At 36.3% G+C, this 27,327-nt stretch overlaps 3 protein-coding genes across 3 annotated transcripts; all 3 read right to left on the bottom strand.

The window, feature by feature from the left end:
* Positions 1 to 4,064: 4,064 nt before the first annotated feature.
* Positions 4,065 to 4,502, bottom strand: LOC120270335 (secreted RxLR effector protein 161-like). Its single transcript, XM_039277339.1, has one exon. The coding sequence runs from the start codon at positions 4,500 to 4,502 to the stop codon at positions 4,065 to 4,067; it is 438 nt and encodes a 145-aa protein (XP_039133273.1).
* Positions 4,503 to 12,618: 8,116 nt separating this feature from the next.
* Positions 12,619 to 13,245, bottom strand: LOC120270333. The gene has a single exon (XM_039277338.1). It carries the CDS (start codon positions 13,243 to 13,245, stop codon positions 12,619 to 12,621), a length of 627 nt encoding a protein of 208 aa, XP_039133272.1.
* Positions 13,246 to 19,439: 6,194 nt separating this feature from the next.
* LOC120270332 (40S ribosomal protein S5-like) lies at positions 19,440 to 27,118 on the bottom strand. Its single transcript, XM_039277337.1, has 5 exons — positions 26,944 to 27,118; positions 26,726 to 26,764; positions 20,147 to 20,450; positions 19,620 to 19,823; positions 19,440 to 19,524 (listed from the first exon to the last, which is right to left on the bottom strand). The coding sequence occupies exons 1-5, from the start codon at positions 27,116 to 27,118 to the stop codon at positions 19,470 to 19,472; spliced, it is 777 nt and encodes a 258-aa protein (XP_039133271.1). The 3' UTR covers positions 19,440 to 19,469.
* Between the last annotated feature and the right edge of the window lie 209 nt (positions 27,119 to 27,327).

Genomic DNA, 27,327 nt, shown 5'->3' with positions numbered 1-27,327 from the left:
TATGCTATGCTAGACCTGGGAAAAAAGGGGAGTCGGTGAGTAACGACGTTACTTAGTGAGGGACAATGCATAACACATTAGAGTAATAAAGGCATAGAAGAATATTAAAATCGATGCTCAATATCCAGGTAATAGGGATAGTAATAATAATAACTTAAATATGAAAGGGTAGATTTCTCATTTTCTATGCAACATAAAAGCGTCCAAAATCAGGTAATTCAAAGATCGTCATAATGTATATCTCAAATTCTGACATGTGGTCCATATAAAAAATATTCCAATATAATCCAACAAGATTTATGAAAATACATTTTTAAGGTACAAAAACATATTATTGAAGTTGGCCAAAGCAACATTGAATGAGCGCCTTTACACAAGGTCCCACCAAGAGTTTTTATATGTTCATTATCAAAAGCCCTACCTTGGCATTGGCCTCTGATCAATCCGTGTAGTGACCCACAAAGTTAGTTCTAAGCCATGTTTCGAACAAATCCAAAAGAAAAACATGTCTAATCATTTCCAAATAAAACAATGACTTGTATTTTGTCTTTAAATATACCACTATCGTAGCAAGGAATTATAATCACAAAATTGATCATGTATACATGGAAATCTCTCATATTAAGTTTTCACTTAACATGACATGTTTCTAGTTATTTTTTAGTGTTTCTTAGATTTATGTTTTTTTATCGTGTTTATTTATTAAAATTTTGCATTTAAGTCCCAATATATATATATATATATATTCATATGTTATATAAACCTTACAAATAAGGGGCGGGCCGCGGGCTGGCCCGCCTCAACTCGCGGCCTACCACTTCCAACTTGGGGCCCACACGGGCTGGCCCATTTTGGCCCACTTCCAAACGGGCCTACAAAAGGCCAGCCCAACCCACTTGTTTTAATTTGCGGGGCTAGCCAACCCGACAAGCTAAGCCCAAATTGACAGCTCTAATTGCCTTCTTTGATTGTGATGCTTTTAACAAACCCCACGACAACTATTATGCATGTCTTAATTAGCACTTGAAACTCCAAGAGAAATTAGAACAAAAAAAAAAAGGGTAAAGTGAGGACTAAATCTGGATGTATGGCGTAGCCCACAACAAATCAAAAAAGCATAAACAAAAGCAACAAAGAGCTATTCCATCCACTATAACAAAAAAATGTAACTTGTGACACATTTTTGCGACACAAAAAAATCCAAAATGTGTCGCAGAATGCAATCTGCAACATAATCTGTGACACAATAAAATGTGTCACGTTTTAGATGTCGCACATTTTAGTGATATTTTTAGAAAATGTGTCGCAAAATTTACAACACAAAAAATATTGCAAATCTCATCGCAATTCATCGGTCTTCTGAGAAAATATTTGCAATTTAATTTGCAATGATATGCGACATTTTTTGCGTCATATTTTGTGTGTCCCAAATTGTGTTGCAACTGTGTAAGACTTTTTGCAACATTCTTTGCGACACATTTTGATTTTTGCAAAACTTTTATGTGTTGTAAATTGTGTTGCAAATATGTGAGACTTTTCGCAACAAATCTTGCGACACATTTCGATTGTCGTAAATTGTGTCATCGCAAATTATGTTGCAACTTTGTAAGACATTTTGCAATACATTTTTGTTATCACAAATTATGTCACAAATTAATTATTTGTAAGCAAAACTGCGAGATGGTTTTTGATTATTTGCAATAGTTTTTGAAACATTTTTTACAAACCTATTTTAAAGCCTAATTTATAATCCTCAACAATAACTTTATAATATTATGCAAAATAAACATTCTGATCTATAAGTATCCAAAATAACAATCCAATAGAAAATATAATAGTCCAAACATCTAATAGGACAATCCAATACAAAATATAATAGTCTAAACATCTAATATAACAATAAAAGTTATAAAAGTATCTAATGTAATAATAAAAAATATCACATTCATTTTGTTGCAATTTCATTGACACAGTTATCATCTGTTGGGCTAAAGACTGTGGTTGTTCAACATCCTCTAAAGAGTGAGGAACATGGGACGCAAACTCTCCAGTCTTGATAGCAGCATGTGAAGTGCAAGGAGCCTCAAGAATCTGTACGCACATTAGCAGCTTAAGAATGGTACCCCAAGCTCATAGTTCGCCATGGATTTAAATGTACTTTCTCAATTGATTGATGGGAAGATAATGGAGTTGTAGAAGCAACATTTTGCCTAAAATCAAAATGCATAAATGATGCAACACACTTTCGCCCCATTCCCTACAAATAAACACAATCAAGTACATAAATTATCATCAGCTAGGAAAAAACTATTAAATAATAACTCACTCAATAATAACACAAAACCACTAGGTAAAAACATAGCACATAACCATTAGCTAAAAGAAAATTCATGACATTACATAATTATAATAAAAACATCAATATAACCACTGACCACACTAAGAATCAAGTGTACCACTTTCACATTTAATAGCATAATAATATATAACTATTACATTTAATAAAATAATATATAATTATGACATTTACAGGCCAGCCAAGTGTGGCACTTATTTATTTGTCATCTAAGCATCAATATAAGTGTTGCTCTCACAAATTATATTCTCATTCCAACTCTTAAGCCAACTAATTCTTGAGGTGAAGACTCTGAATCAAAGCATAAATGAGAATTAACCTACTCTAAGATTAAATAATGCATCTCTAAAAATTGAACATTTAAGTATAGTATCTTAAGCCAAAAAAAAAAAAAAAACTTTTTGAGAAGATATATAATACATGTTTGTAATTGATTAACTGAAAGTTCAACTTTTGTAATTGTGCTGCAATTATTTATTTGTGCTGGAAGTTCAACATCATTGCTTCAATTCATATAAATTTCTAGAAAAAAAAATCAAAATAAAAAACTTAGTACAAGATTCGCACTTGGTTGTAGGGCATGGGCATGATCATGAAGAAATAGAATGTGTTTAATGTTATAATATTGACAACAAGTACAAGATTAGCACTTTGGAAGTTATGCCTCTGGAAGTTTGAATGTAGGGGTCTATCCACACCTTTCTTTGAATATTCAGTCCACCTATGTGCAGACACATCAGCCCTTTTAGCTCTCTCATTTGTTTCCTCCTCTGTTTATCAGATAAAATTGTTGGTTATGTGCTTGTCCATAAACAGACCATGCATCATTATTTGAGGAAATTAAAATGCTAATGTTTCTTTTTCTCATGGATTGATTGTTAAAACACTGTTTCTTATTATTTGTTCTTATCTTTGATGACGATGGAGGAGCCACCTGAAAAAAGAAACGGAAGAAAATGATGAAGAACCAAAGGAATTCACAGGTGTTTGTGAATATGTCTCTCTGAGTTCACTCTGGTCAATGCAAAGAAGAAGAAGAAGACCATTCAAAAGTAATTGCTCAACCAATGAGTGACCTGCCGTCATACAATATTATATATCATAAAGTATAGAGACGAGGAAACATAAGCTGCAACATGATTGGCCAGCATCCTTAACTTAAACCCTACTGGTTATGATATAATCTAGTTAAGATGCATTCATTGGTCAGAAACAAACACCAAAATGTTAACTAAAATATATCAGTCAACATAGTCAAAATAACTACAACTTAACTTAATTAGAGTTCCCTTGTACGGTACTTTTCAGCTTCCATTCTCCCCATGCCCTGAGCCATACTCGCATATCATCTTCAAGCTTGACCACCATACAACTTTGCAGAGAGATCATGTCCTCCACCCATCCCTTGACTCCATCACCACTACTTTGGTGATCCTAGTGACAACCTTGCATCTTCAATCACAACTCCAACACTCCCCCTTGAGTGAAGAGTGCACATTCCAATCATCCCCCTCATGATCGAATGCCTTTCTGGTGGTAGAGGTTTAGTGAAAATGTCTGCTAGTTGATGGTCAGAGGAGCAATGATACAACGATATAACATTATCTGTAACTAAACTTCAAATGAAGTGGTAACGAACATCAATATGTTTAGTTCTTCCGTGATGAACTGGGTTCCTAGCTACTGCAATAGCTGATTGATTGGCACACTACAGAGGAGTTGCTCCCTTGATTTGCACCCCACACTCCTGCAGAACTCTCCTGAACCAGACAATCTGACAGGTTGCTGAAGTCGCAGCAATGTACTCGGCCTCTATTGTGGAGAGAGCCACAATTTCCTGCTTCTTCGAGTTCCATGAAACAACACTGGATCCTAGACCAAGAAGAACACCAGATGAGCTCTTGCAATCTGATATAGAACCTCCCCAGTTGCTGTCTGAATAGGCTTCTAGCTTCCCACCATCACCTTGTGAATACCACAGACCATAGTTTCTTGTTCCAGCTATATACCTAACTACTCTTTTTGCTATTGTGAAATGTACATTACTAGGAGAGTTCAGAAATCTCGATAGATAGCTCACTGAGAAGCAAATGTCTAGTCGAGAGTGTGTGAGGTACAGGAGTTTTCCAACCAGACTCCTATACATTCTCTAATCAACACGGCTTTCTTCTGAATTTTCAATTAACTTGTCATTGATTCCCATTGGTGTTGCCACTGGTTTGCAATTTCTCATGTTGAGTTGCTGTAAAATACTCTCAATGTAATTTCTCTATGTAATAAAAATGCCATCAGCTTCTTGATGTACTTCAAAACCAAGAAAGAAATTCAATTTGCCTAAGTCTGACATTTCAAACATCTTTGTCATCTCTGACTTGAATTTCTCAATGAGAGTACTGGATGAACTTGTGTACAAAATATCATCTACATATATACTCAATAGGAGACTCTCTCCATTGTCCAACACTTTCTTATAGAGTGTAAGTTCACACTCACTCCTCACAAAACCTTGTTCTTGAAAATGTCTGTCAATCTTGTTGTACCATGCCCGAGGGGCTTGTTTCAGGCCATAGAGAGCCTTCTTCAAATGATAGACAAGGTCTTCACTCTCTTTGATTGTATACCCTTCAGGCTATACTACAAAAACCTCCTCTTCTATATCTCCATTTAGGAAGGCTGATTTAACATCAAAGTGATAAACTGGCCAGCCTGCATGTGCTGCCAATGCCAAGATGGGTCTCACTGTTTCTAGTCGAGCGACAGGAGAGAACACCTCCTCATAGTCTACTCCATGCTGCTGCGAGTATCCCTTGGCCACTAATCGGGCCTTCTGCTTCACAGTCTTCCCTTGTGCATTGAGTTTCACTTTGTATATCCACTTCAGTCCCACAGCATGCTTTCCTGATGGTAATTGACATAGTTCCCAGGTATCATTCTTCGTGATTGAGGCTATCTCAGCATCCATAGCCTCCTGCCACACCTTGTGTCTAACTGCCTCTCAGAATTCTGTTGGAACAGTAGCACACAAAGCAAAGGTATATGTGTTGTATATATCCGTTAGCAATCTTGTCTTCTTTGGTGGAGAGTCATCAGCTTGTATCACCTGTGGATGCTTTCTTCTGATGTTTGGCCTCCTAATTCCATCGAGACCCTTCATGGAACACCACATCTCTGCTCACAATGGTCTTGCATGTGAGTGGATTATATAACTTGTAAGCCTTTGATTCTGAACAGTACCCGATGAGCACACACATCTCTGATTTATCATCAAGTTTCTGATGCTTATGTGATGGAATTAGAGCAAATGAGACACACCCAAAGACTATGAGATAGCTTACAGTGGGCTTGATACCATGCCAAACATCATGGGAGGTCTTGTTCTGGAGTGCTTGAGTAGGAAATCTATTAACTTGATTCATTGCCGTTGCCACAGTTTCTCCCCAAAACTTCACAGGTAATTCGCCACTCCTAAGCAAGCCTCTAGCCATATCCACTACAGTCCTGTTCTTGCGTTCCACCACGCCGTTTTGCTAGGGTGAATAAGGAGCTGTGTACGCTCTCTTAATCCCCAGGTTGTCACAAAAATTCTGAAATTCGAGTGAGCAGAATTCTCCTCCACGATCACTTCTCACCATCTTGAGCTTCATGCCTGTTTGTCTCTCCACCAATGCATGGAAGTGTTGAAACTTCCCCAAAGCCTCGGATTTATTTTTGATGAAGTACACCCAACACCACCTGCTGTAATCATCTATAATCAAGTAAAAATACCTGTTTCCCCCGAGTGATTCTACATTCATTGGCCCACACAGGTCTATGTGCACGAGCTAAAGACAAGCGCTCGTCCTCCGAGAGAATCCACTGGGAAATGGACTCTTTGCCTGCTTGGCCATCAAGCATCCTTTACACTGAGCTTCTTCCTTCAGTATGGGCATTCCTTTCACCATTCGTTTACGGGTTAGCAATGACAAGCTTCTGTAGTTCAAGTGACCAAATCTCAGGTGCCACAGTTCTTCAGGAGATTGATTCTTCACAGCTACATTCAAGCTCTCAACGTTGCCCATCTTTAGTGGAAACATATTATTGCTAGACCTTGCAATTACTATTCTTTGATTCTTCAATGAATTGTTAGTGATGATGCACTCATCATTCTCAAACACAATCGAGTATCCCCTGGAGAGCAATTGACCCACACTGAGAAGATTGTGTGCAAGTCTTGGTACGTACTGAACATCATGTACTCTCTTCTGTTCTCCAGATTGTGTGTTCATGGACACAGTCCCAACACCTTGGACTTTCATCTCTTTATTTTCTCCGAGTCTCACACTAATTTTCAGTGATTCATCCAAGCTGCTAAAAAGAGATTTGTCTCCAGTCATATGATTCGAACACCCCGAATCGATTAACCACACTGAATTTTGATAAGTTTGATGAGTTTCGGTGAAACTGCACCCCATAAATAGATTCCCAGCTTCACTTTCTTCTGCCATGAGATTTGCTCCTGATTCTGGTTGCTTCTCCCTTATTTTGCATTCAGCTTTTATATGGCCATATTTTTTGCAATGAAAGCACTGGATATGGCTTTTGTTCTCACCCCCTCTTTCTCGACCGCTCTCACCTCCTCTTCCTCATCCTCGAGGGCTCCTTCCTCGCCCGCGAGTGTAGGTCCTCCCACGACCTCTGCCTTCACCCCAGGAGCTACTAGAGGAGTTACCTTTATTTAGGTTGGTGCTCATGGGTTCACTTCTAGAGAGAAAAACTTTCTCTCCAGTCTTCATAGCCGAGCGGTTCACTCTCACCTCATGTGCTTGAAGTGTACCGCAGAGGTCATCGAGATTGAGTTTCGAGATCTCCTTGGACTCCTCAATTGCCATAGCCACCCAATCAAACTTTGGAGCTAAGCTCCGAAGAACCTTAGACACAACCTCCGGTTCTTTGAGCTTGTGACCGAAAGCCTTTATCTGATTTGTAATGGTGACCACTCGAGAAATATATTCCTGAACTTCTTCATCATATCTCATCTGAAGTGTTTTGATGTCTTGCCGAAGAACCTGAATCCTCACCGCCATCACCTTGGAAGTTCCCTGGCACTGTTTTCTCAGGGTTTCCCAGGCATCATGTGCGGATTTTCCTTCAGCTATACTGTCCAAATTCGGGCCGTCTACAGCTTGTTAAATGATGCTCAAAGTCTTGGCATCCCGTTTCTTGTTCTCTCTCTCCACGGCTTCATCCTTCGACTCCGCCACTCCATTCTGCACCAGATCCCACAGTTCTAGAGATCTGAAGACCGTCTTCATCCGAAGACTCCACCAGCCATACTTTGGTCCTGTGAACACGGTAACGGACAGCTGTGAGAGGGTCACCGGAGCACTTGACATAACGGCTGCACTGTTGGTTGCCATACGCTCTGATACCAGTTTGATGACGATGGAGGAGCCACCTGAAAAAAGAAACGGAAAGAAATGATGAAGAACCAAAAGAATTCACAAGTGTTTGTGAATATGTCTCTTTGAGTTCACTCTGGTCAATGCAAAGAAGAAGAAGACCATTCAAAAGTAATTGCTCAACCAATGAGTGACCTGCCCTCATACAATATTATATATCATAAAGTATAGAGACAAGGAAACATAAGCTGCAACATGATTGGCCAGCATCCTTAACTTAAACCCTATTGGTTATGATATAATATAGTTAAGATGCATTCATTGGTCAGAAACAAAAACCAAAATGTTAACTAAAATATATCAGTTAACATAATCAAAATAACTATAACTTAGCTTAATTAGAGTTCCCTTGTACAGTACTTTTCAGCTTCCATTCTCCCCAAGCCCTGAGCCATACTCGCATATCATCTTCAAGCTTGACCACCATACAACTTTGCAGAGAGATCATGTCCTCCACCCATCCCTTGACTCCATCACCACTACTTTGGTGATCCTACTGACAGCCTTGCATCTTCAATCACAACTCCAATAATCTTTTTCAGTCCAGCGTGTAAAATAAGTTATTATTTTATTATTCTATCATAGATAATATAAGCAAGGAGTACCAAGAATTTAGCAAAAATGAAACTTTGAAAATAATAGAACCACAAGAATAGGCAAATTTACAAAGAGAAAGTTCTTCTATATAAGAAGAGAAATGAAAAAGATTATGGTTGTTAATCATATACATCATTGAAAAGGATGCTTACCTGAATTTTGATAATTCTTTGGCTTTCCCCAAAAATTGCTCCAGGACCAACTATTATCAGTATCTTTTTGCTTCATTAACTGTACATAAACATTTTTCTGCATTAAACAGAAAAATTATATGATGCAAATAAGACCAGCCAAAACTTTATATAGAAATGCAGTCCCCATAACATACTGAAGACTGTTGATCACTATATGGAAACTAGATATAATCAGGAACAACTTTGTTATAGAAAACTTTCTTCAATTCCTCACATGTAAGACAGGAAAATTCAAGCAAACTACAAGTGAGTTCTCATTCTCTAAGATAGAAAAACATTTCAGGAAAAAAAAAATTCTAAACTTAAACAGTAACCAAGAACCAAAACATTTAAACAAATTTGAGCTGAGTCATGCTCTAACGTGTCAACATTTGGTGCACCACAACCGCTTAATCTTATACTGCCTCGAACTAAAACAAAATCAACAGATTACTCAATCTCCACCATCCATTCCTCTCACAATCTTGATCTCTCTGGCTGCCTAGAACTTAACACAAAATCTTGATCAAACACATCTTAACCTTTCAATCTTTCCTACCAAAAACTCAACGAATTTACCAACCATTTGAACACTAGAAAAGACCAAACTACCCTCTTGTGAAAACAGACAGACAGACAAAGATTCTCTGCATCTACACTGCAACAACAATACACAACACCTTCCCACCATCATCAAACCTTCTCAGCTTCTCACATCAACATCTTCTTCATATTCTTCAATCACAACCAACAATTTCCCCCCTTGATTGAAGCTTGCAAACTCCTAATAAGTCACGAAACTTCAAAAATTGTCTTCCCTCTATGTATTTTGTCATGATATCGGCCACATGATCTTCAGAAGCACAATACTTTAACCTGATAACCTCTTCTGCAACTAAATTTCTGATATGATGGAATTTCACATCCACATGTTTGGTCCTGCCATGAAAAACTGGATTTTGAACAATAGCAATACAAGATTTGTTGTCACAATGAATTGTAATTGGTTCTTTATGTTGCAAACCACAATCTGCAAGTACTTGTTTCAACCATACTCCTTGACAGCAAGTTGCACTCAATGCAATATATTCAGCCTCTGTTGAAGACAAAGCAACAATATCTTGGTTTTTAGACATCCAAGTAATGGCACCTGACCCCAAAGTAAAAACCACTCCACTAGTGCTTTTTCTATCAATTGGATTAGTACCCCAATCACTGTCTGAAAACCCTTGCAAGACCTCCTTTGAATCTGTTTTACAGTATAGAATACCAAAATTTACTGTCCCTACTAAATATCTTAGTATATGCTTAGCAGCACTATGATGGATAGTTGTAGGCTTGTGCATAAACCTTGACAATAAACACACTAGAAACATAATGTCAGGTCTAGAATGAGTGACATACATCAATTTCCCAATTAATCTTCTATACTTGGTTGCATCAACTGCATTTGCTTCTTCATATACTTGCAATTTGGCACAAGACAACAATGGACTATTGACTGGCTTACAATGAAGCATATGATACTCCTTCAACAAATTCTCTACATACTTCCTCTGTGACATAAAAATTCCTGCACTATTTTGCTGTAATTCCAAACCCAGAAAATATGAAGCCTTGCCCAAATCACTCATATCAAAAACTTGTTTCATCTTCTCTCGAAATTCAGCCAAAACTGCTAAGGATGAACTCATATACAGAACATCATCAACATATACACAAACTAGTAGAACAATTCCTTCTTTACTAACCTTCTTGTATAGAGTATATACTGTAGCACTTCTGTGAAATCCCTGTGACTCTAGATAACCATTCAATTTTTAATAGCAAGCTCTTGGAGCTTGCTTCAAACCATATAATGCCTTATTTAGTTTGTATACCATATTTTCCTGACCCACAACTTCATACCCTTGAGGCTGAGCTACATAAACTTCCTCCTTAATTTCCCCATTTAAGAAAGTCGATTTCACGTCTAATTGAAAGACCTTCCAATTTAATTGAGCAGCTAAAGCAAACATAACTCTCACCGTCTCCATTCTAGCAACTGGAGCAAAAATGTCTTCATAATCTATCCCATACTCTTGTGTATAACCTTTGGCAACTAATCTTGTTTTGTATTTGGAAACTTCACCATTGGGTTTATACTTTGTTTTATATATCCACTTAACACCAATTAACTTTCCGTCTGCAGGCAAGACTGTTAATTCCCAGGTTTGATTTTTTTCTATTGCATTCAATTCTTCCTTCATAGCTAATTTCCAAACTTCATGTTGATTTGCTTCTTCAAATGTTGTTGGATCAGTTACTGCCAATGCAAAACTACAACTTTCATAAATATCTCTTAAAGCTCTTACCTTCTGTGTTGGTGTTTCATCAATATTAGTATCACTGTCTTCTGTCACCTGCTTCTCTGAAGAATTACCACCTTCATTTGTCTCATCACTGCTTGAGGAATTTCTTACCATTCTACTAACTGTATTTCATGTAGTTCCTTCCTGAATAACAATCCTTGGAGCCAATTGTGCATCTATTGTTTTATCTGACCACTGCCACACTTCAGATTCAAAAAATTTGACATCCCTACTGATCATGATTTTCTCAGAATCTGGTATATACAGTCTATAAGCTTTTGTATCTTTAGCATACCCAACAAAAATTCCTTTCACTACCCTATCATCCCACTTTTGCACATTCTGTGTTGCTTGATGAGCAAATGCCACACAACCGAATACCCTTAGATGTGATACATCAAGTTTCCATCCATACCACACTTCATGAGGTGTTTTTTTATTCACCGCATAAGTAGGTGCTACATTAGATCCATAGGCTGCCGTTAGTACTGCATCTGCCCAGAATTTATTCGGCAAAGCACTAGCATGTAACATACTTCTTTCCTTCTCCACTAGAGTTCTATTTTTCCTTTCCGCAACTCCATTTTGCTGTGGAGAATATGAGGTAGACAATTCATGCTTTATACCATGCTTAGTACACAAATTATTGAATTCTCTGGACAAGAATTCTCCTCCTCTATCTGTCCTTAAGATCTTCAATTTTTTCTTGATTGTCTTTCAACTAATGCAAGAAAACCTTGAAAACATGCAAACACCTCATGCTTGAACTTCAGAATATAAACCCATCACACACTAGAAAAATCATCTATAAATAGCAAAAAATACATGTTACCACCAACTGATTCTGTTTGCATAGGCCCACACACATCAGCATGTACTAAATGTAATTGCTGAGTAGCTCTCCTTGACCTTCCAGACTGATATGGTAATCTTGACAATTTTCCAAATACGCAATCTTCAAATTGCTGCACTTTCTGTACACTTGGCAAACCAAATACCATCTTTTGACTATGTAATTCATGCAAATTCTAATAATTAAGATGACCATATCGCTTAAGCCATAATACTGACATTTCTGCATTTTTCAACACCACATTTGTTTGCTCACTCCTGAAAAACTTAATAGGAAATAAATTATTGCTTCGCTGAATGTTCATGAGAACTTCACTTGTCTTTGCATTTTCAATAACACAACCATATCTGCTAAAATTCACATTGTAGCCATTCTCAATTAACTGACCCACACTGAGTAGATTGTGTGCTAATGAAGGAACAAACTTCACTCCATGTATGAATTTATGTCCTTCATTCACCTGAATTTCCACAGAACCTTTTGCCAAGCACATCAACTTCTTTGTCATCACCCAATCTAACTTTGTGTTTCACTTTCATCCAATTGAGAAAATAATTCTCTTCTCCCTGTGATATGGCTTGAGGTACCACTATCCAACAACCAAATTAATGGATCTTCACCAGCTATATCATTATACACCATAAACAAAGTATCACACTCATTTGGAGGTTGAGTACTAGAAGAACCCTCATCAAAATTCTTACCTTGAGACCAGCAATGTGACTAATAATGACCAAACTTCTTACATTTAAAACATTATACATTCATGTAATCCACCTCTGCCAAACCTTTATTCACTAAACTGCCTCTGACCTCTTCCAAATCTCCCAAAAGATCTTAGACATCCTCTTCATGACTGCCATAAACCACCACTAGTATCACCTTGTTGTCTTGTTTCATTCTGTATACCAACATTGCCACTCCTCTGATCATCAAAACCTCTACCTCTTCCTCTCCAGCTTCTTCCTCTACCTCTAGAATAATTCCTTCCACTACTTGCTCCTCCTCTCATAACAAAGGCTCTCTCCACTTGCTTTTCAAGAAATTGATTATATCTTTCTTCATGGGCTTGCAGAGAACTACTCAAATCTTCCAAAGTTAAAGTTGATATCTCCCTTGCTTCTTCAATTGATGTAACTGCATGCACAAATTTTGAAGACAAACTCCTTATAACCTTTGAAACCACATCTGCATCTGCCAAATCCACACCCATGCCTCTAATTTGATTGACAATCACCAAAACTCTAGTGATATAGTCTTGAATTATTTCCTCCTCTTTCATTTGTAACAAGTCAAACTTTTGCCTTAGTGTTTGCTGCCTCATAGAAACCATCTTGGAAGTGCCTTGATTTTCATTCTTAATGTGTATCCATGCTTCTTTAGCAGTATTAAACCTCACAATCCGATGGAAAATTGTTTCACTAATAGCTTGTTGCAACAGAAACAAAGCCTTAGCATCATCCTTCTCATTCTCCATCTTCTTGTCCTATGATTCATCTTGACTTACACCCTCTTCAATAATTTTTCATAAATTTTGAGACCTGAAAAATGTCTTCATCCTATGACTCCAATGTTCATATCCTTCACCCTTAAACACTGGTAAACTTGTATGTGATATTTCAGCTGTTGAAGATGAACTTGAAGCCATGTTTTCACAAATCACTGCACAAACACACATTCACACCATCACACCAAGTGAACACAAATACCTCTCCTTGAAACCACCACAAACTTTCTTCACTTTGTCAATACATTAATTGACTACCAAAAAAACCACCACGACTCAGTACAACATTAAACCATAAACACATGCACAATCAACACTTTCAAATAGAAATTCACATACCACACCATACAACTCTGATACCACTGTTAATCACTATGGAAACAAGATACCATAAGGAACAACTTTGTTATAGACAACTTTCTTCAATTCCTCACATATAAGACAGGAAAATTTAAGTAAACTACAATAAGGGAGTTCTCATTCTCTAAGACAAAAACATTTCAGAAAAACTTAAACAATAACTAATAACTAAAACATTTAAACAAATTTGAGCTGAGTCATGCTCTAACGTGTCAACATTCGGTGCACCCCAACCGCTTAATCTTATACTGCCTCGAACTAAAACAAAATCAACAGATTACTCAATCTCCACCATCCATTCCTCTTACAACCTTGATCTATTTGGCTGCCTAGTACTTAACACAAACCTTGATCAAACACATCTCAACCTTTCATTCTTTCCTGCCAAAAACTCAATGAATTTACCAACTATTTGAACACCTGAAAAGACCAAACTACCCTCTTGTGAAAACAGAAAAACAGAACAAAGCTTCTCTGTATCTTCACACCAGCACTACAATAGCTATCCCAACACCTTCTCACCTTCATCAAACCTTCACAGCTTCTTACATCAACTTCTTCTTTAAACTCTTCAATCACAACCAACAAATGTCTCATACTACAAAAACTCAATTGAATTGGATAAGGAAGCAAGACAAAAAAGTACTCTTCATTATTTGTCATGGAGTAGATGAAAGTACTTTTAAGATGATTGCTGGAGATGGGATCTTCTTCAAAAGTCATATAAAGGACTAGGGAAGGTAAAGAAAATTTGTATATAAGCATGACAATTTATGTCTTTATTCTTAATATATATATATATATATATATATAAAGGGTGAGAATGATAGATTTTTGCAATAGACCTTAAAATCCTACAACGTATAAAAAGCTTTCTAACCCTTGCTAAATGAGCCTCATCTTTCTCAAATTTTTTACAGCGTCTTTGCCATCCACCTAAGCACATCTCTAATCCTAGGAAAAAGTGAGCCATCACCATTAAATGTACATGATAACTTCAATGTAATTTTGTTTTATAGATATATTTAGGAATTATGTAACACTAGTGCTTCATTATACAAACCCTTAAGCTATTTGAATGTTGCAGCTCATTTCTTCCAATCAACTCCAACCCCAAATCTTGATTTATCTCATTTTAGCATTTTTCTGACATGGCAGATAAGAAGTGTGTTGGTAAGGTATTTTATTTTTATGGCAGCCTGTTGAGTGCCATAACATTTGTGTTACTAGTAGTTACTATTGAGGTATGATTGAAGTTCTACTGAAGATGTTGTACTGAGCAAGGGAAGCTGTGTTACTAAAGATGTTTTTGCTGAAGATGTTTTGTTTATTAGTGTTTTGTGATGTCTGTAATAGTAGGGGTAGTTATGTTTGAAAAGTCAGTATGATCATTGAAGGAAAAGAGAGAGTGAAATGAATGGTGGAGATGAGAAGATCCATGAGATTGGTTCTAGTTTAAGGCAAGCAGAACAGGTGAAGACTGATGAACCACTGAGATTTAATAATCAAGGGATTTGGTTCAAGTTTTAGGAATAAGCAGTGAAAGGTCTTAGCACTTGATACGTTGGGTTCTTAGTCCCCAGCTGTCCTACATCATGTTTAAGTTTTATGTTTAATTGCTTTTCCTATTTTTGAGATGATAAGATGAAAAGTTGGTAGTAGAATGAAAGAGACTACTCTCTCTTACTTTCCTCAATTTTTCCTTTCAACTCTACAGGTTTTTCATTGGAGTTTTTCTACAAGATTGTTGTTTTGAAGGATGATATGATGGCGAAAAGTTATAGTGGTGTGGATAATAATTTTTTTTTTGCAATTATTCTGGTGCCAACTCCAGTGCTTCCTCTGCATCACAAAAGTGTAAAAAATTAAGTTAAATATTTTAGTTATAAAATAAGAAAAGGTTTTGGGGTTAATGAAATGAGGAGTTATATGCTAACATGAGTTTGCTATGTGAAAAGTCTAGAGTTATTTTGGAGTAATATTTTTTATTTGGAGTAAACGTTGTGAGTTATATGGTGTAAAATGTTGGAGTCTAGGAAGATTAAGAATTTTTTGTTATATCTATATTAATGACGAACTTGATAAATATTTTGTAAGAGGTGAAGAAGCTAAATAAAAACAATAATATTATATTATTATTTCTTCCTCCTAGTATTTCCTTTAGCTCGTGTGTAGTAGTGTATTTTGAGTTTTTGTGGAGTTCTTGGTTGTAAAATGGTCATTTGAACCATTCTTGGGCATTTGGGAGGCACACCGGAACTAACACCAGTGGCACTCACATGGCCTTGTATGATGCCGTGTGACATTTTCAGGAACCATAAGGGTATTCACATGGGGTGACACACAGCCGTGTGAAAATGTCACACGCCCGTGTGATGTTTTTTCTAGGACATTGAGGCGAGGGTATTATGGTTGTATACCCGTTTTTCTTCCCTTTTAACCCTTTTTTCCCATTTCTTCTTCATTTCTTCTTGGATGAGAGCCCTCCCTAACCCTCCCCACCTTCTTTACTTGTGAATTGAAGGATTATCCTTCACTTCTTCTTCAAATTATCAAGGTATAGTTTCTTTTCATCTTTACTCCATGTAATTCATCCTTGGTAGAGAGGATCTAGGGTTTTGTTGGATAATGATGAAAATTCTAATAGTGCTAGATTTTCACATTTGGATGCTATACTAATATCTTAGGTGGTCATGATGCTAGGAATGATGAAAATTTAAACATGTAAGTTTGAACTTTTTCCAATGACTCAGGAACTTAAAAGTATTATTTGTTATTATTATTGTTGTTGTTATTTATTCTTATTATTTTTATTGTTATATCATTTATGGTTTATGGTTTATTATTATTATTTATTGTTATATTGTTTATTATTATTATTTATTGTTATATTGTTTATTATTATTATTACTAATTGTTAATTGTTTATTGGTTATTGATTTTCGTTTTCTTTTTCGTTTTTCTCGTGTATCATTCATTTGATGTTGTTGTTATTTATTTTTATTGTTTTTTATTGTTATTGTTATATTTTTATGGTTTATTATTATTATTATTATTATTATTATTATTATCATTATTAATTGTTTATTGGTTATTGATTTTCATTTTTTTTTATGTTTTTCTCGTGTATCATTTTTTGTTATTGTTGTTGTTGTTGTTGTTGTTATATTGTTGTGGCTGATCAAAGAAGAATTTCTCGGTTGAGTAGTGGTGGCTGGCGGCATGGCTGGTGAAGTAGAATTTCTCAGCTGAGTCAGTGGTGGGTGGCTCTCCCGGCCATCTTGGCAGAATTTCTCGGCTTACTGGTATGGCCGAGTAAACAGAATTTCTCGGCTAAGTCAGTAATGGTTGGCTGGCATGGCTGCCTAGGTAAAATTTCTCGGTTGAGTCAGTGATTGGTGGTTGGTATGGTCGGTGAGGAAGAATTTCTTGGCTAAGGAAGTGATGGTTGGCTGGCCTGGCCAGCTATGCAAAATTTTACTAGGTTAAGTTAGTGATGGTTGGCAAGCCTAACCAGCTAAGCAGAATTTCTCGGTGTTCGTAATGGCTGGCTGGCACGGTCAGCTAGGAAAATTTCTAGGTTAAGTCAGTGATGGATGGCGGTGCTAGTGAGGCAGAATTTCTCAGCTGAATAAGTGATGGATAGTTGCCACGCCCGGTTAGGCAGAATTTCTCGGCTGAGTAAGTGATGGTTAGCAGGCACGCTTGGTTAGGTAGAATTTCTTGGCTGAGTTGGTGATTACCTGCTAGCACGCCTGTCTAGGTAGAATTATTGGCTTACTTAGTAATCGTTGGATGGCACACCTGGTTAGGCAGATTTTCTCAGCTGACTCAGTGATAACTGACTCACATGGCCACCTAGGTAGAATTTTTCTCATGAGTTAGTGATTACTTGTTTGCTCGGTCGACTAGGTAGAATTTCACACCTGAGTCAGTGATAGATGGCTTGCACGTTTGGTGAGACAGAATTTCTTAGCTGTGTCAATGATTGATGGTTGACATGGCCTGCAAGGCAGAATTTCTTGGTTGAGACAGGAATGGTTGGTGAGCTTAGCTAGCTTGGCACAATTTCTCGATTGAGTTAGTGATGGGCGGCTGAAATGATTGACTACGTAGAATTTGTCGACTAAGTCAGTAATGGATGGATGACATGCCAAGCTAGGCAGAATTTCTTGACTGAGTCAATGATGGTTGGCGGGTTTGGCATAAGTTCTTAGCTTAGTTAGTGATGGTGGGCTGGAACGACTAGTTAAGCAGAATTTCTCGACTGAATCATTGATGGATGGATGGATGGATGGATGGCACGCCAAGCTAGGTAGAATTTCTTGGCTGAGTTAGTGATTGATGGTTGCCCCTACTCGGTTAGGCAGAAAATTTTGGCTGAGTCAGTGATGGTTGGCTTGCCTGTCCAACTAGGCATAATTTCTTATCTGAATCTGTAATGGCATGTTGGCACGTCCCTCTAGGAAAAATTTCTTGGCTCACTCAATGATGGCTGGCTTTTACGGTCGGCTATACATAATTTCTCGGTTGACTCAATGATGGCTGCCTCACACTGCCGGCTTGGCAATATTTCTAGGTTGAGTCTATGATTGTTGGATTGTACGCCAAGCGACTTAGAATTTCTAAGCTGACTCAATGATGACTGGCTTACACAACCACCTAGGTAGAATTTCTTGGCTGAGTCAGTGATGGTTGCCCGTGTTGGCCAGGTAGGCACAATTTCTCGCTTGAGTCAACGATGGCAGGCTTAGTGATGGGGGCTGGCACAACTTACTACGCAAAATTTTTCGATTGAGCCAATGATAGATGGATGGCATGCCAAGTTAGGTAGAATTTTTTGGCTTAGTCAGTGATGGATGACTGCCACACCAGGCTAGGTAGAATTTCTCGGTTTAGTTTGTGATGGATGGCTGCCTCGCTTTGCTAGGTAGAATTTTTCGGTTGAGTCAATGATGGCTGGCTAGTAAGGCCAACTAGGTAGAATTTCTTAGCTAGATCAATGATGGTTGGCTGGCCTAGACGGCTAGGCAGAATTTCTCAATTGAGTCCGATCATGTTACGACCTAGAAAGTATTTTTTTTTCTTCCTCAACCGTATTAAAAATAATTAATTTTTTATGCATACAATTTTTAAAAATTTTAATTTTTTAAAATTATAAATATATGTAAATATAAATAATTTCAAAAAATATTAAAATTTAAAAATTTATAATATTCTGAAAATTAATCAAATTCTAAATTTTTTATTTTGTTTATTATTTTTTATAAATTCTTATATTTTTATAGTATTCTAGTATGATAAAACTTTTGGTAATTTGAGAATTTTTATAAATTTTAAAATATTCTAGAAATTTTGTAATTTTGATTTTTTCCCCTGTTTTAAAATAAAAGATTTTTTTAAAAATTTACTTAAATAAAAAAATAAATTTTATATTGCATAATACTTCAGCTGTCACACTATTGAAATATTTAGAAGTTAACAATAAAAAAATTTTAATAAACAGAATGTGAGTCCCGTGTAAGCGATATTGATTAAAATAAACTTCGTTATGCAAAGTATAGTGGAACACTGTCTTTTTATATTGTACCCAACAACACAGGACTAGGACTTATAATAGCACCACCAATGTTTTTTAAGAAAAAAAGGGTAAAATAATGGTTCACATTTATCCAAAATGGACAACTGACTCAATCTGAGGAAAGAAATAACTTATGCTAAATTTAAGGTTTATTAACTCAAAACCATGCATTCATAACTAAACGAGTTATTGTGCTCGCAAAATGGAACCAATGCTAAGCTAAGACTCCAAGCCTATAGGTCTACAGTATCCATCAGCGATTTGCCTTGGCAACTCGTTCAATCTCATCCTTCTTCTTGATTGCATAACTGAAAAGTTCCAAGCATCAGATCAGGTTTAAAATTACAAGCAGAGAATAAACAAGAATATTAAAGATTCGATAAGTAAATACAGCAATACACACCTGTTGGAAGAGCCCTTTGCTGCATTGATAAGTTCATCAGCAAGGCATTCAGCAATTGTTTTGATATTCCTAAAAGCACTCTCACGAGCACCAGTAGTGAGAAGGTATACTGCCTGGTTCACTCTCCTCAATGGAGAGATATCCACAGCTTGACGTCTCACCACACCAGCCGAACCAATTCGAGTTGCATCTTCCCTAGGTCCACTATAGAGGACAAAGTGGATTTAAGGACATGCATGCCTTATTTGATTTCCAATATAACCATCCTTATTTAACTAAGCATGTTAATCAGGATAAACGAACTATGAAAACAACCTAGTCACATATTTAAAATACATATATATTTGGTTAACAATGCTGCAAAGCAGGTAGAGAACATATTTAACAGAATTGGTCTAGATCAAAAAACTACTGACAGATCCAAACACTATCAATGTACATTGCAACATATACACATTTTTATATTCGATAGATAGGCAACAAAAGCCAAAAGTATAACATTTAAAAGGGCTTCAAATATTTCTAACCTGTTAATGACAGCATCAACAATAACTTGAATTGGGTTCAAATCTGTAAGAAGATGAATAATCTCCATGGCATGCTTGACAATCCGAACTGCCATCAGTTTCTTGCCATTGTTACGACCATGCATCATCAAGGAGTTAGTCAAGCGCTCAACAATGGGGCATTGAGCCTTACGAAACCTTTTTATTGAGTACCGACCAGCAGTGTGTGGGATAAAAGTAGCATGCTTCACAGGAGCCACGGCAATGTAATCCACGAGTGACATATCACTCACCTGTAATGAACAAAAATGAAATACAATAATGCCTCATAAATCATTTTTCCTGAATAATTAATATCCATGTCTGGGCTGATGTACAAGGGTATGAATGTGTTACAAAAGAAAGAAGCATTCTGAAAAAGTAAAGCAAAGATTAGACCAAACTCCAAATACAGGTGTAACAAGCAATCAGTCAACAGTGTAGAAACAGGTTAAAAGCACAACTACAGTATCCATGTGAAAGTGAAGCATAAATGAAATTTGCTAGAGCATACAACCTGAAATTAATTATTAGAAAGCAACCTCCCCTCAGTCCTATATGAAGAATAAGATAACAAAATTTGCCCTAGTCATGCTGTTCTATCTTCAATCGTTAACTAAAATGGCCATTGAACATGTAAAGATGACCATTTAAGGAAAACCCAATATCTGATTTGACCATTTAAATATTCAACATTTATATAGTCCATTACATTACTTATTATAAGAAAACTCCATGGATATATCACGCAAGAATAATCAAAAAAGGAATAAAACCATAAGGCAAATTCAGGATATCTCATTAGAGAAATAAACTCTTGTATCAAGATCTTATAGACAAGGAAGACACCTTTAATATGAGATTTTTTGGGATAAGCCACTTTGATTTAAGGAATGTGGAGATGCGTGTTGAATGCATTCAACACGTGCCCTCACCTTGTACGTAGGTGCGTGTTGAATGCATCACGCGCCCTCACCTTATACGTTGGTGCGTTGAATGCACCACGTCACAGGGAACCCATCCATCGTAAAAACCATATTTATCATGCTTCTGATGGGATTTGAACGCACGCCCTCCACATGATAGAGAATATGCCTTACAACTAGAAATTGACATAAATATGAGTTCAATATCTTTGATCATCCCAAAATTACTATATGAAAATGCAATCATAAGCCAAGTTGTCACACCCCGAACCCAGCTCTATGGACCTGGGACGCGGACAAACGGCCGTACACCTACAAGGCCGAAACCAAGTAGGGATACAAGGCCTCAAAACCTGAAAAAATTAACAACAAGATTATGAGCTTGGGAGCCCAGTAAGTAACCACTAAAAAAATATCGGGATCACAAAATGTTCAATAATCTTTTAAAAACATACAAAAATGTAATATAATGAAATAAATATCAAAAATGAACCCATAAATCGAAATGGTTCAAAAGCAGTTTAATTTACCAAAAATAACGAGCATATAAGTGCCCCAAACAACTAATGCCAAAACAAAAATATCATAACTCATTTATTTAAACTCGGTGACCCGAGTCGGATTTCGAAACTCATAGGTTTTACCCTCGGTGACCCGAGCCGAATATCGAAGCCGTTATTCTTCACCGACGGAGCGGTGCGAAACTATAGTTTCTATGTCGGAAATGCGTGTCGACATGCATCGATGTTTAACCCCCGATGATGGGGTTATTGCATTGTTAATTGGGGACTACGAATTTCTATACAAAAAAATATATCGTACATCAAAAAAATTATTGTCAGCGTAGAAGCGGGAATTTACGTGATCCCATTTTCTATCAAAAAAAGTATTCAATTATATCAAATAATCTATTATTAACTAATGAGAATAATCCACACAAATAATAATAAAAAAATTAATTAAATATGGAAATAACCCACTAAAACAAAAATATCATTTCCCGATGAATTCAAATAAATTCAATTAACCATGAATTAAACAAATAAACTAATTAAACAGATATACTAATTCAAAATATATATATATACACACACACACACACCATGAATCTGTATTTTCCTAAAGTAAAAAAAATAATAATAAAAACTAACTAAAATAATATAGAAATGTTTATTTTCTAAACAATAAAATCCAAATTAACAAAATGATTATATAAACCATTATTGGAAATCAGAATTTGCATATACATATATTTACAGATTTATATGTGGTTAACCCCCAGTGTTTAACCACATATATATATTTTTCACCGACGGAACGGTGCGAAACGATAGTTTCTATGTTAGAAGTACGTGTCGACACTGTCAGTGTTTAACCCCCAGTGACAGGGTTATTGCATTGTTAATTGGGGACTACGAATTTCTATACAAAAATATATATCTGTACATCAAAAATTATTGTCAACGCAGAAACTGGGAATTTCTGTGATCCCATTTTCTATCAAAAAGTATTCCAATTCTATCAAATAATCTATTATTAACTAACAGAATAATCCACACAAATAATAAAAAAAAATTAATTAAATATGGAAATAACCCACTAAAACAAAAATATCATTTCCCAGTAATTCAAATAAATTCAATTAACCATGAATTAAACAAATAAACTAATTAAACAGATATACTAATTCAAAATATATATATATATATACACACACACCATGAATCCGTATTTTTCTAAAGTAAAAAAATAATAATAAAAAAACTAACTAAAATAATATAGAAATGTTTATTTTCTAAACAATAAAATCCAAATTAACAAAATGATTATATAAACCATTATTGGAAATCAGAATTATACATATATTTACAGATTTATATGTGGTTTACTTACTTGTCGATCGTTCAAAAACCCCCAAAATCCTACGATATTTCTTCGAGACAAAACCTTTGACGGAGAGACCTATCCCTGTCCTCGCCGCCGGCACCACACACCAAATCAAAAGAAAAAAATAGGAGAAGAGGGGAAAAAAACTAATCTCTCCCTCATCTTAATCCAAACAAAGATCCATAACGAGAGAAACAAAGAGACGGCGACTAGGGTTTTGAAACCTAATTAAAAGATAAGTAAATAAAATTCCGTAACTGTCATCCATGCACAATAAATAAAATAATTAAAAAAAATGTGGGGCCCACACAAGTATTAGATTGCATGATCTGGAGAATGATAAAATTGGCGAAATATCAAAACTAAATTACACTAAAATATTTTGCAGCAAAAGAACAAATTCAGATCTGGAATTCTGGACATCCAGAAGAATAAAGTAAAAATTAAAAACTAGGAGAATTTGAAAGAGAAGAATTACATTCAGATAAAGATAGCCATATTAGGTCTTTTTTCATTAAACTAAGCAAAGATCTAAAAAATGTGAACAATGTTGCTGAAAAAGAAAGAGCAATAGAGGAAAGGAACAGACGTGGACTTCGTCGGAGGAGAAGGACCATGTGATACCCTGAACCTGTGATTAACTGTTGGAAAATATATTCAGGGTATTACTACAGTTGCAGTAAGAATTTTTCTACAGAGTAACCTTGTGGAGAAACCCTAAGTGGAAAGAACAAGGACCTAAGTGTGAAAGTTTATAAAAGATTTTTGGTTAAAGAGTAATAGAAAAAGGATTGATATAAAATGTTTCTGAAAACCAAGGACTGAAAGGTAAGGCGGTGGGGACCTTTTTGAAATATTGTGTTATACTTCAAGGACCATTGGATAATTTGAAAGGATCTTTTGAGAATACTATTTTATAATTCAGGGACCATTTGTGAGTTTTTCAGGGACTGTTTTATAAGAAATTATGTTTTGAGGGACTAAATGTAAATTTCGGCTGAATCATAAGATTGGAGAAAAAAATCTAGAGACTTGAGTGTTGTTCATCTTCTACTCCACCATTTCTTCATGATAACTAGAGTTTTTTTAAAAAGAAAAGAAAAAAAGAGTGAGAGATTTGGAGAAATTGGAAGAGATAAAGTTTGGTATTTGGAGGAGAATGGATGAAGTATTATTTGGTAAAGTATTTTGATGATTTATTTATTTATATACTTGAATGTATGTGTGTGTGTGTATTTGGTGGATTTAATGAAGAAAAAAATGATGGATTTGAGTAGAAAAAACTTGGTATGTTGTTGTAGATGATGAGTGTATGAAATTGTTTTGAAAAAACCTATGTATTTGGGATGGAAATTGCTTGAAAATGGAGATGAGATTTTTCGGTTTCTTTGTAAGCGTTCTTGTAGCACCGAGATTAAAAATTTGGTTTAGTTAATTAAATTGATGATTATGATGATTAGGAGGTTAATGATAATGGTTAGATTGAAATGGGTTGAGTTAGCAGAGTTGAATTGGTTGGATCAAACCAAGTTGGATTGAATTGATTGAGTTGAATTAATTTGGTTGAGTTGGGCTTGATCAAATCGAGTTGAGATGGTTTTAGGGTTTGGTTCAGTTGATTTGGGTTAAGGGTTTTGGACTGAACCAAGTTGGTTCAAAGGATTTTGAATAAGAATTGAGTTGGTTCAAGCTGGTTCAGTTTGATTGAGTTTGGTTCAGTGCAATTAAGCTTGGTTCAGTGCAATTGAGCTTGGTTCAATGGAATTGAGATTGGTTCGATTGGTTTAGCGTGTTTAGTCTAAATTGAGTTGGTTTAAGTGCAATTGAAAGCCGGGTTGGATTATGCAAGGTCGGATTTTTAGCCGATTGGAGTGAGTGGGCCCAATAGAGAGTTGATTATTATTTTTTTGTATTTTCTTTTTGAGTTTAAATATATTATTTATTTTTTTATTATATTATTACATTAGGGTGTTGTTCGGTCTTGGGAGGGAGTTCAGGGTCTAGCAAGGAACCCAAGGACACCGAGTGAGTTGGTAGTGGCTATTATTTTTAAATAATTGATTAATTATTATTATTTTGAAATAATTATTTAATGGCTAGTATTTTTGAAAAATAATTGTTTAAGTATTTCTTTTTATCATGTTTAATTAGCGTATAATGTTGAGGTATCGTATATTTATTTCTTCGTTGATGTTCCCGACAATCGTATTGATACATCAATTTCGTATAATTATACATATTTATAAATAGTATAAATACATGTATATGTGATTTAATTATTCGGTTCATGAATTTATTTTTGGATGGTTATATATGCTTTGATTTGGAATGATTTGTGAAATCGTGTGCGTGTATTAAAAATGTTTTACCGACAATATTTGTGGGACTGGCTTTCATTCCTGGCATAGGAATGGTATTTTGTATTTGGATTTTACTGATATTATGCATGTATCGTCTGTGAATGTCTGGATAAGGACCATGTGATATGATTTATCTGAGTTTGTATTGTTCTTTGCATCTACATGTTGGTTTTGGATGGTGACGGGCTGAGGCCCGACTACTGCGATAGTGGGTCCCCACGGGCCGCCCTTTAGAGGTGGCGTGGTGGACACGAGTGTTGATTGGTCGGATCGGTGGGAGCGTAGAGCCCACGATTGGACGATACATCGAGGATCCCGGGGTCACCCACGGGGACCGGGTGTGCCAACGTCGAGGTTATGAGGGACCTTAGCGGCTCCCAAACCTAGTCGCGACGGCTAAGTCGGGGAGAGTTTTTCGAGCTATGGATTTGAGAATGGTTTTATATTATCGATTATTTTGACATTGATTTATGATGAATTTATGTTTCAAAAAGTTCTTTAAAAATGTATTTTTGCTAGAATTCTAGTATTTTTGGAAAAAGTTGGAAAAATTATTTAAGCGAGTTGGTATTTATATACTTTATATACTACTTTGTATTTTTAGTATTTGAAATTATTAAGCCACTCTGAACCCAGTGAATGTCTTTGTAAAGCTGCGGGGAGCGTGACCCTAGATTGCACGATCGAGTATAGAGCTAGTCGGGGGTTGAGTCCGGGAGCTGCGAGTGGGTCCCCTCATTTCTTTCTTTCTTGTTATTGGTGTCAGTGACCTTGTAGCGGTTGTACCCTAAATTAGAGTAATTATATTTATTGTATTTATGTATTTGAACACTGTACTTGGTGAAAAAAATTGTAAATTGTGATTTGTAGGTCCGCTTTTTGTTTAAAAGCAGGTGTCGGGTTTCAGGTTAAAAGGGAATTTTAACCCGATGGGTGCCACATTTACCTCGGTAGAAGAGGGTGGGTGTGACATCTTTTGGTATCGAGTCGTAGGGTTGAGATATCCCCGGTTGGTAGAGATCACGGGTTGTGATCTGAGCCTAAGTTTATAAGTCATGTCTAGACTTAGAGGTTTAGTAGGGATTAGACAGAAAGTTAAGGGCCAGTAGAAGTATTAAGAGTCTCCAATCTGGTTAAAACCTAAGTTGTATATTGGGAATAAGGCTGATAGCAGGTTTTGACATTTGAGACAGAGAGCGAGACAGTGCACTGTGATTAGGATCACGGGTTGAGATATTTATTGGAATTGGTTTTATCCAAAATAAGTTAACTTAAAGTTGCCGAAAGAAGGGTATTTGGCATTCTCTTTGTTGATAGCACACGATGATTCTGAGTTTGATTTGAAAGATACTTTGGACGTACCCGTGCTTAAGAATATGGAGATTAGCCCGTGAGTAACCGATCTTCTTTATTACCTTCTGTTGATTCTTAAAAGGTGTGTTATGATGTGACATTGATTCGAGTTTGATTTGTCGGACTTTGGATGAATTATGGCGACTCCTCTAAGTGTAGTTTAGTTGTGTTTAAATAGAGGAGAAGATCGGACTTGCATTTTTTTCATCGGTGAAATTTTGAGTGTCTTAAGGATTTTTTTGAGTAATGGAACCAAGGCGTTTGAGAGCAGTCGAGGGCGAGGGGACCTCCTCCAAGGTATAATAGAGAAAGAGTAGAGATATTTCTGGAAGGAAGCGAAAGAGAGGGAAGAAGAGCAGAGAAGAGAGTGGAGGAGCAGAGAAGGAGAGAGGAGGAGCAGAATGAGCGAAGAAGAGATGGAAACCCATATTACGCTCAGTACCCTCTAGCTCTACTCTTGTTGCCTCGAGCATCTTCTAGTTCTATTATTGCACATGGTAACCAAGAACAAGCAATGACTGATGTTTATGTCCCACAAGCTCGTTATGTGGTAACCATGAATACCGAGATTTTTAGCTCTATAGTTGCTTGAGGTGAGGAATATCTACATGGAGCGTTTTTCACCTAGGGCGAGGTC

This window comes from Dioscorea cayenensis, chromosome 10, assembly GCF_009730915.1.
Source record: "Dioscorea cayenensis subsp. rotundata cultivar TDr96_F1 chromosome 10, TDr96_F1_v2_PseudoChromosome.rev07_lg8_w22 25.fasta, whole genome shotgun sequence".
NCBI classification, from domain to species: Eukaryota; Viridiplantae; Streptophyta; class Magnoliopsida; order Dioscoreales; family Dioscoreaceae; genus Dioscorea; species Dioscorea cayenensis.
The sequence above is the reverse complement of the archived record's forward strand: the minus strand, read 5'-3'. Positions and strand labels throughout refer to the sequence as shown.

Coding starts and splice junctions, on each gene's coding strand:
- LOC120270332 (XM_039277337.1), bottom strand. CDS start 27,118: ATGGGTTTCCATCTCTTCTTCGCTCATTCTGCTCCTCCTCTCTCCTTC. Junction 26,765..26,943: donor GACTGCTCTCAAACGCCTTG/GTTCCATTACTC, acceptor ACACCTTTTAAG/AATCAACAGAAGGTAATAAA. Junction 20,451..26,725: donor AGAAGATCGGTTACTCACGG/GCTAATCTCCAT, acceptor ATGATTTATGAG/GCATTATTGTATTTCATTTT.
- LOC120270333 (XM_039277338.1), bottom strand. CDS start 13,245: ATGGAGAATGAGAAGGATGATGCTAAGGCTTTGTTTCTGTTGCAACAA.
- LOC120270335 (XM_039277339.1), bottom strand. CDS start 4,502: ATGTATAGGAGTCTGGTTGGAAAACTCCTGTACCTCACACACTCTCGA.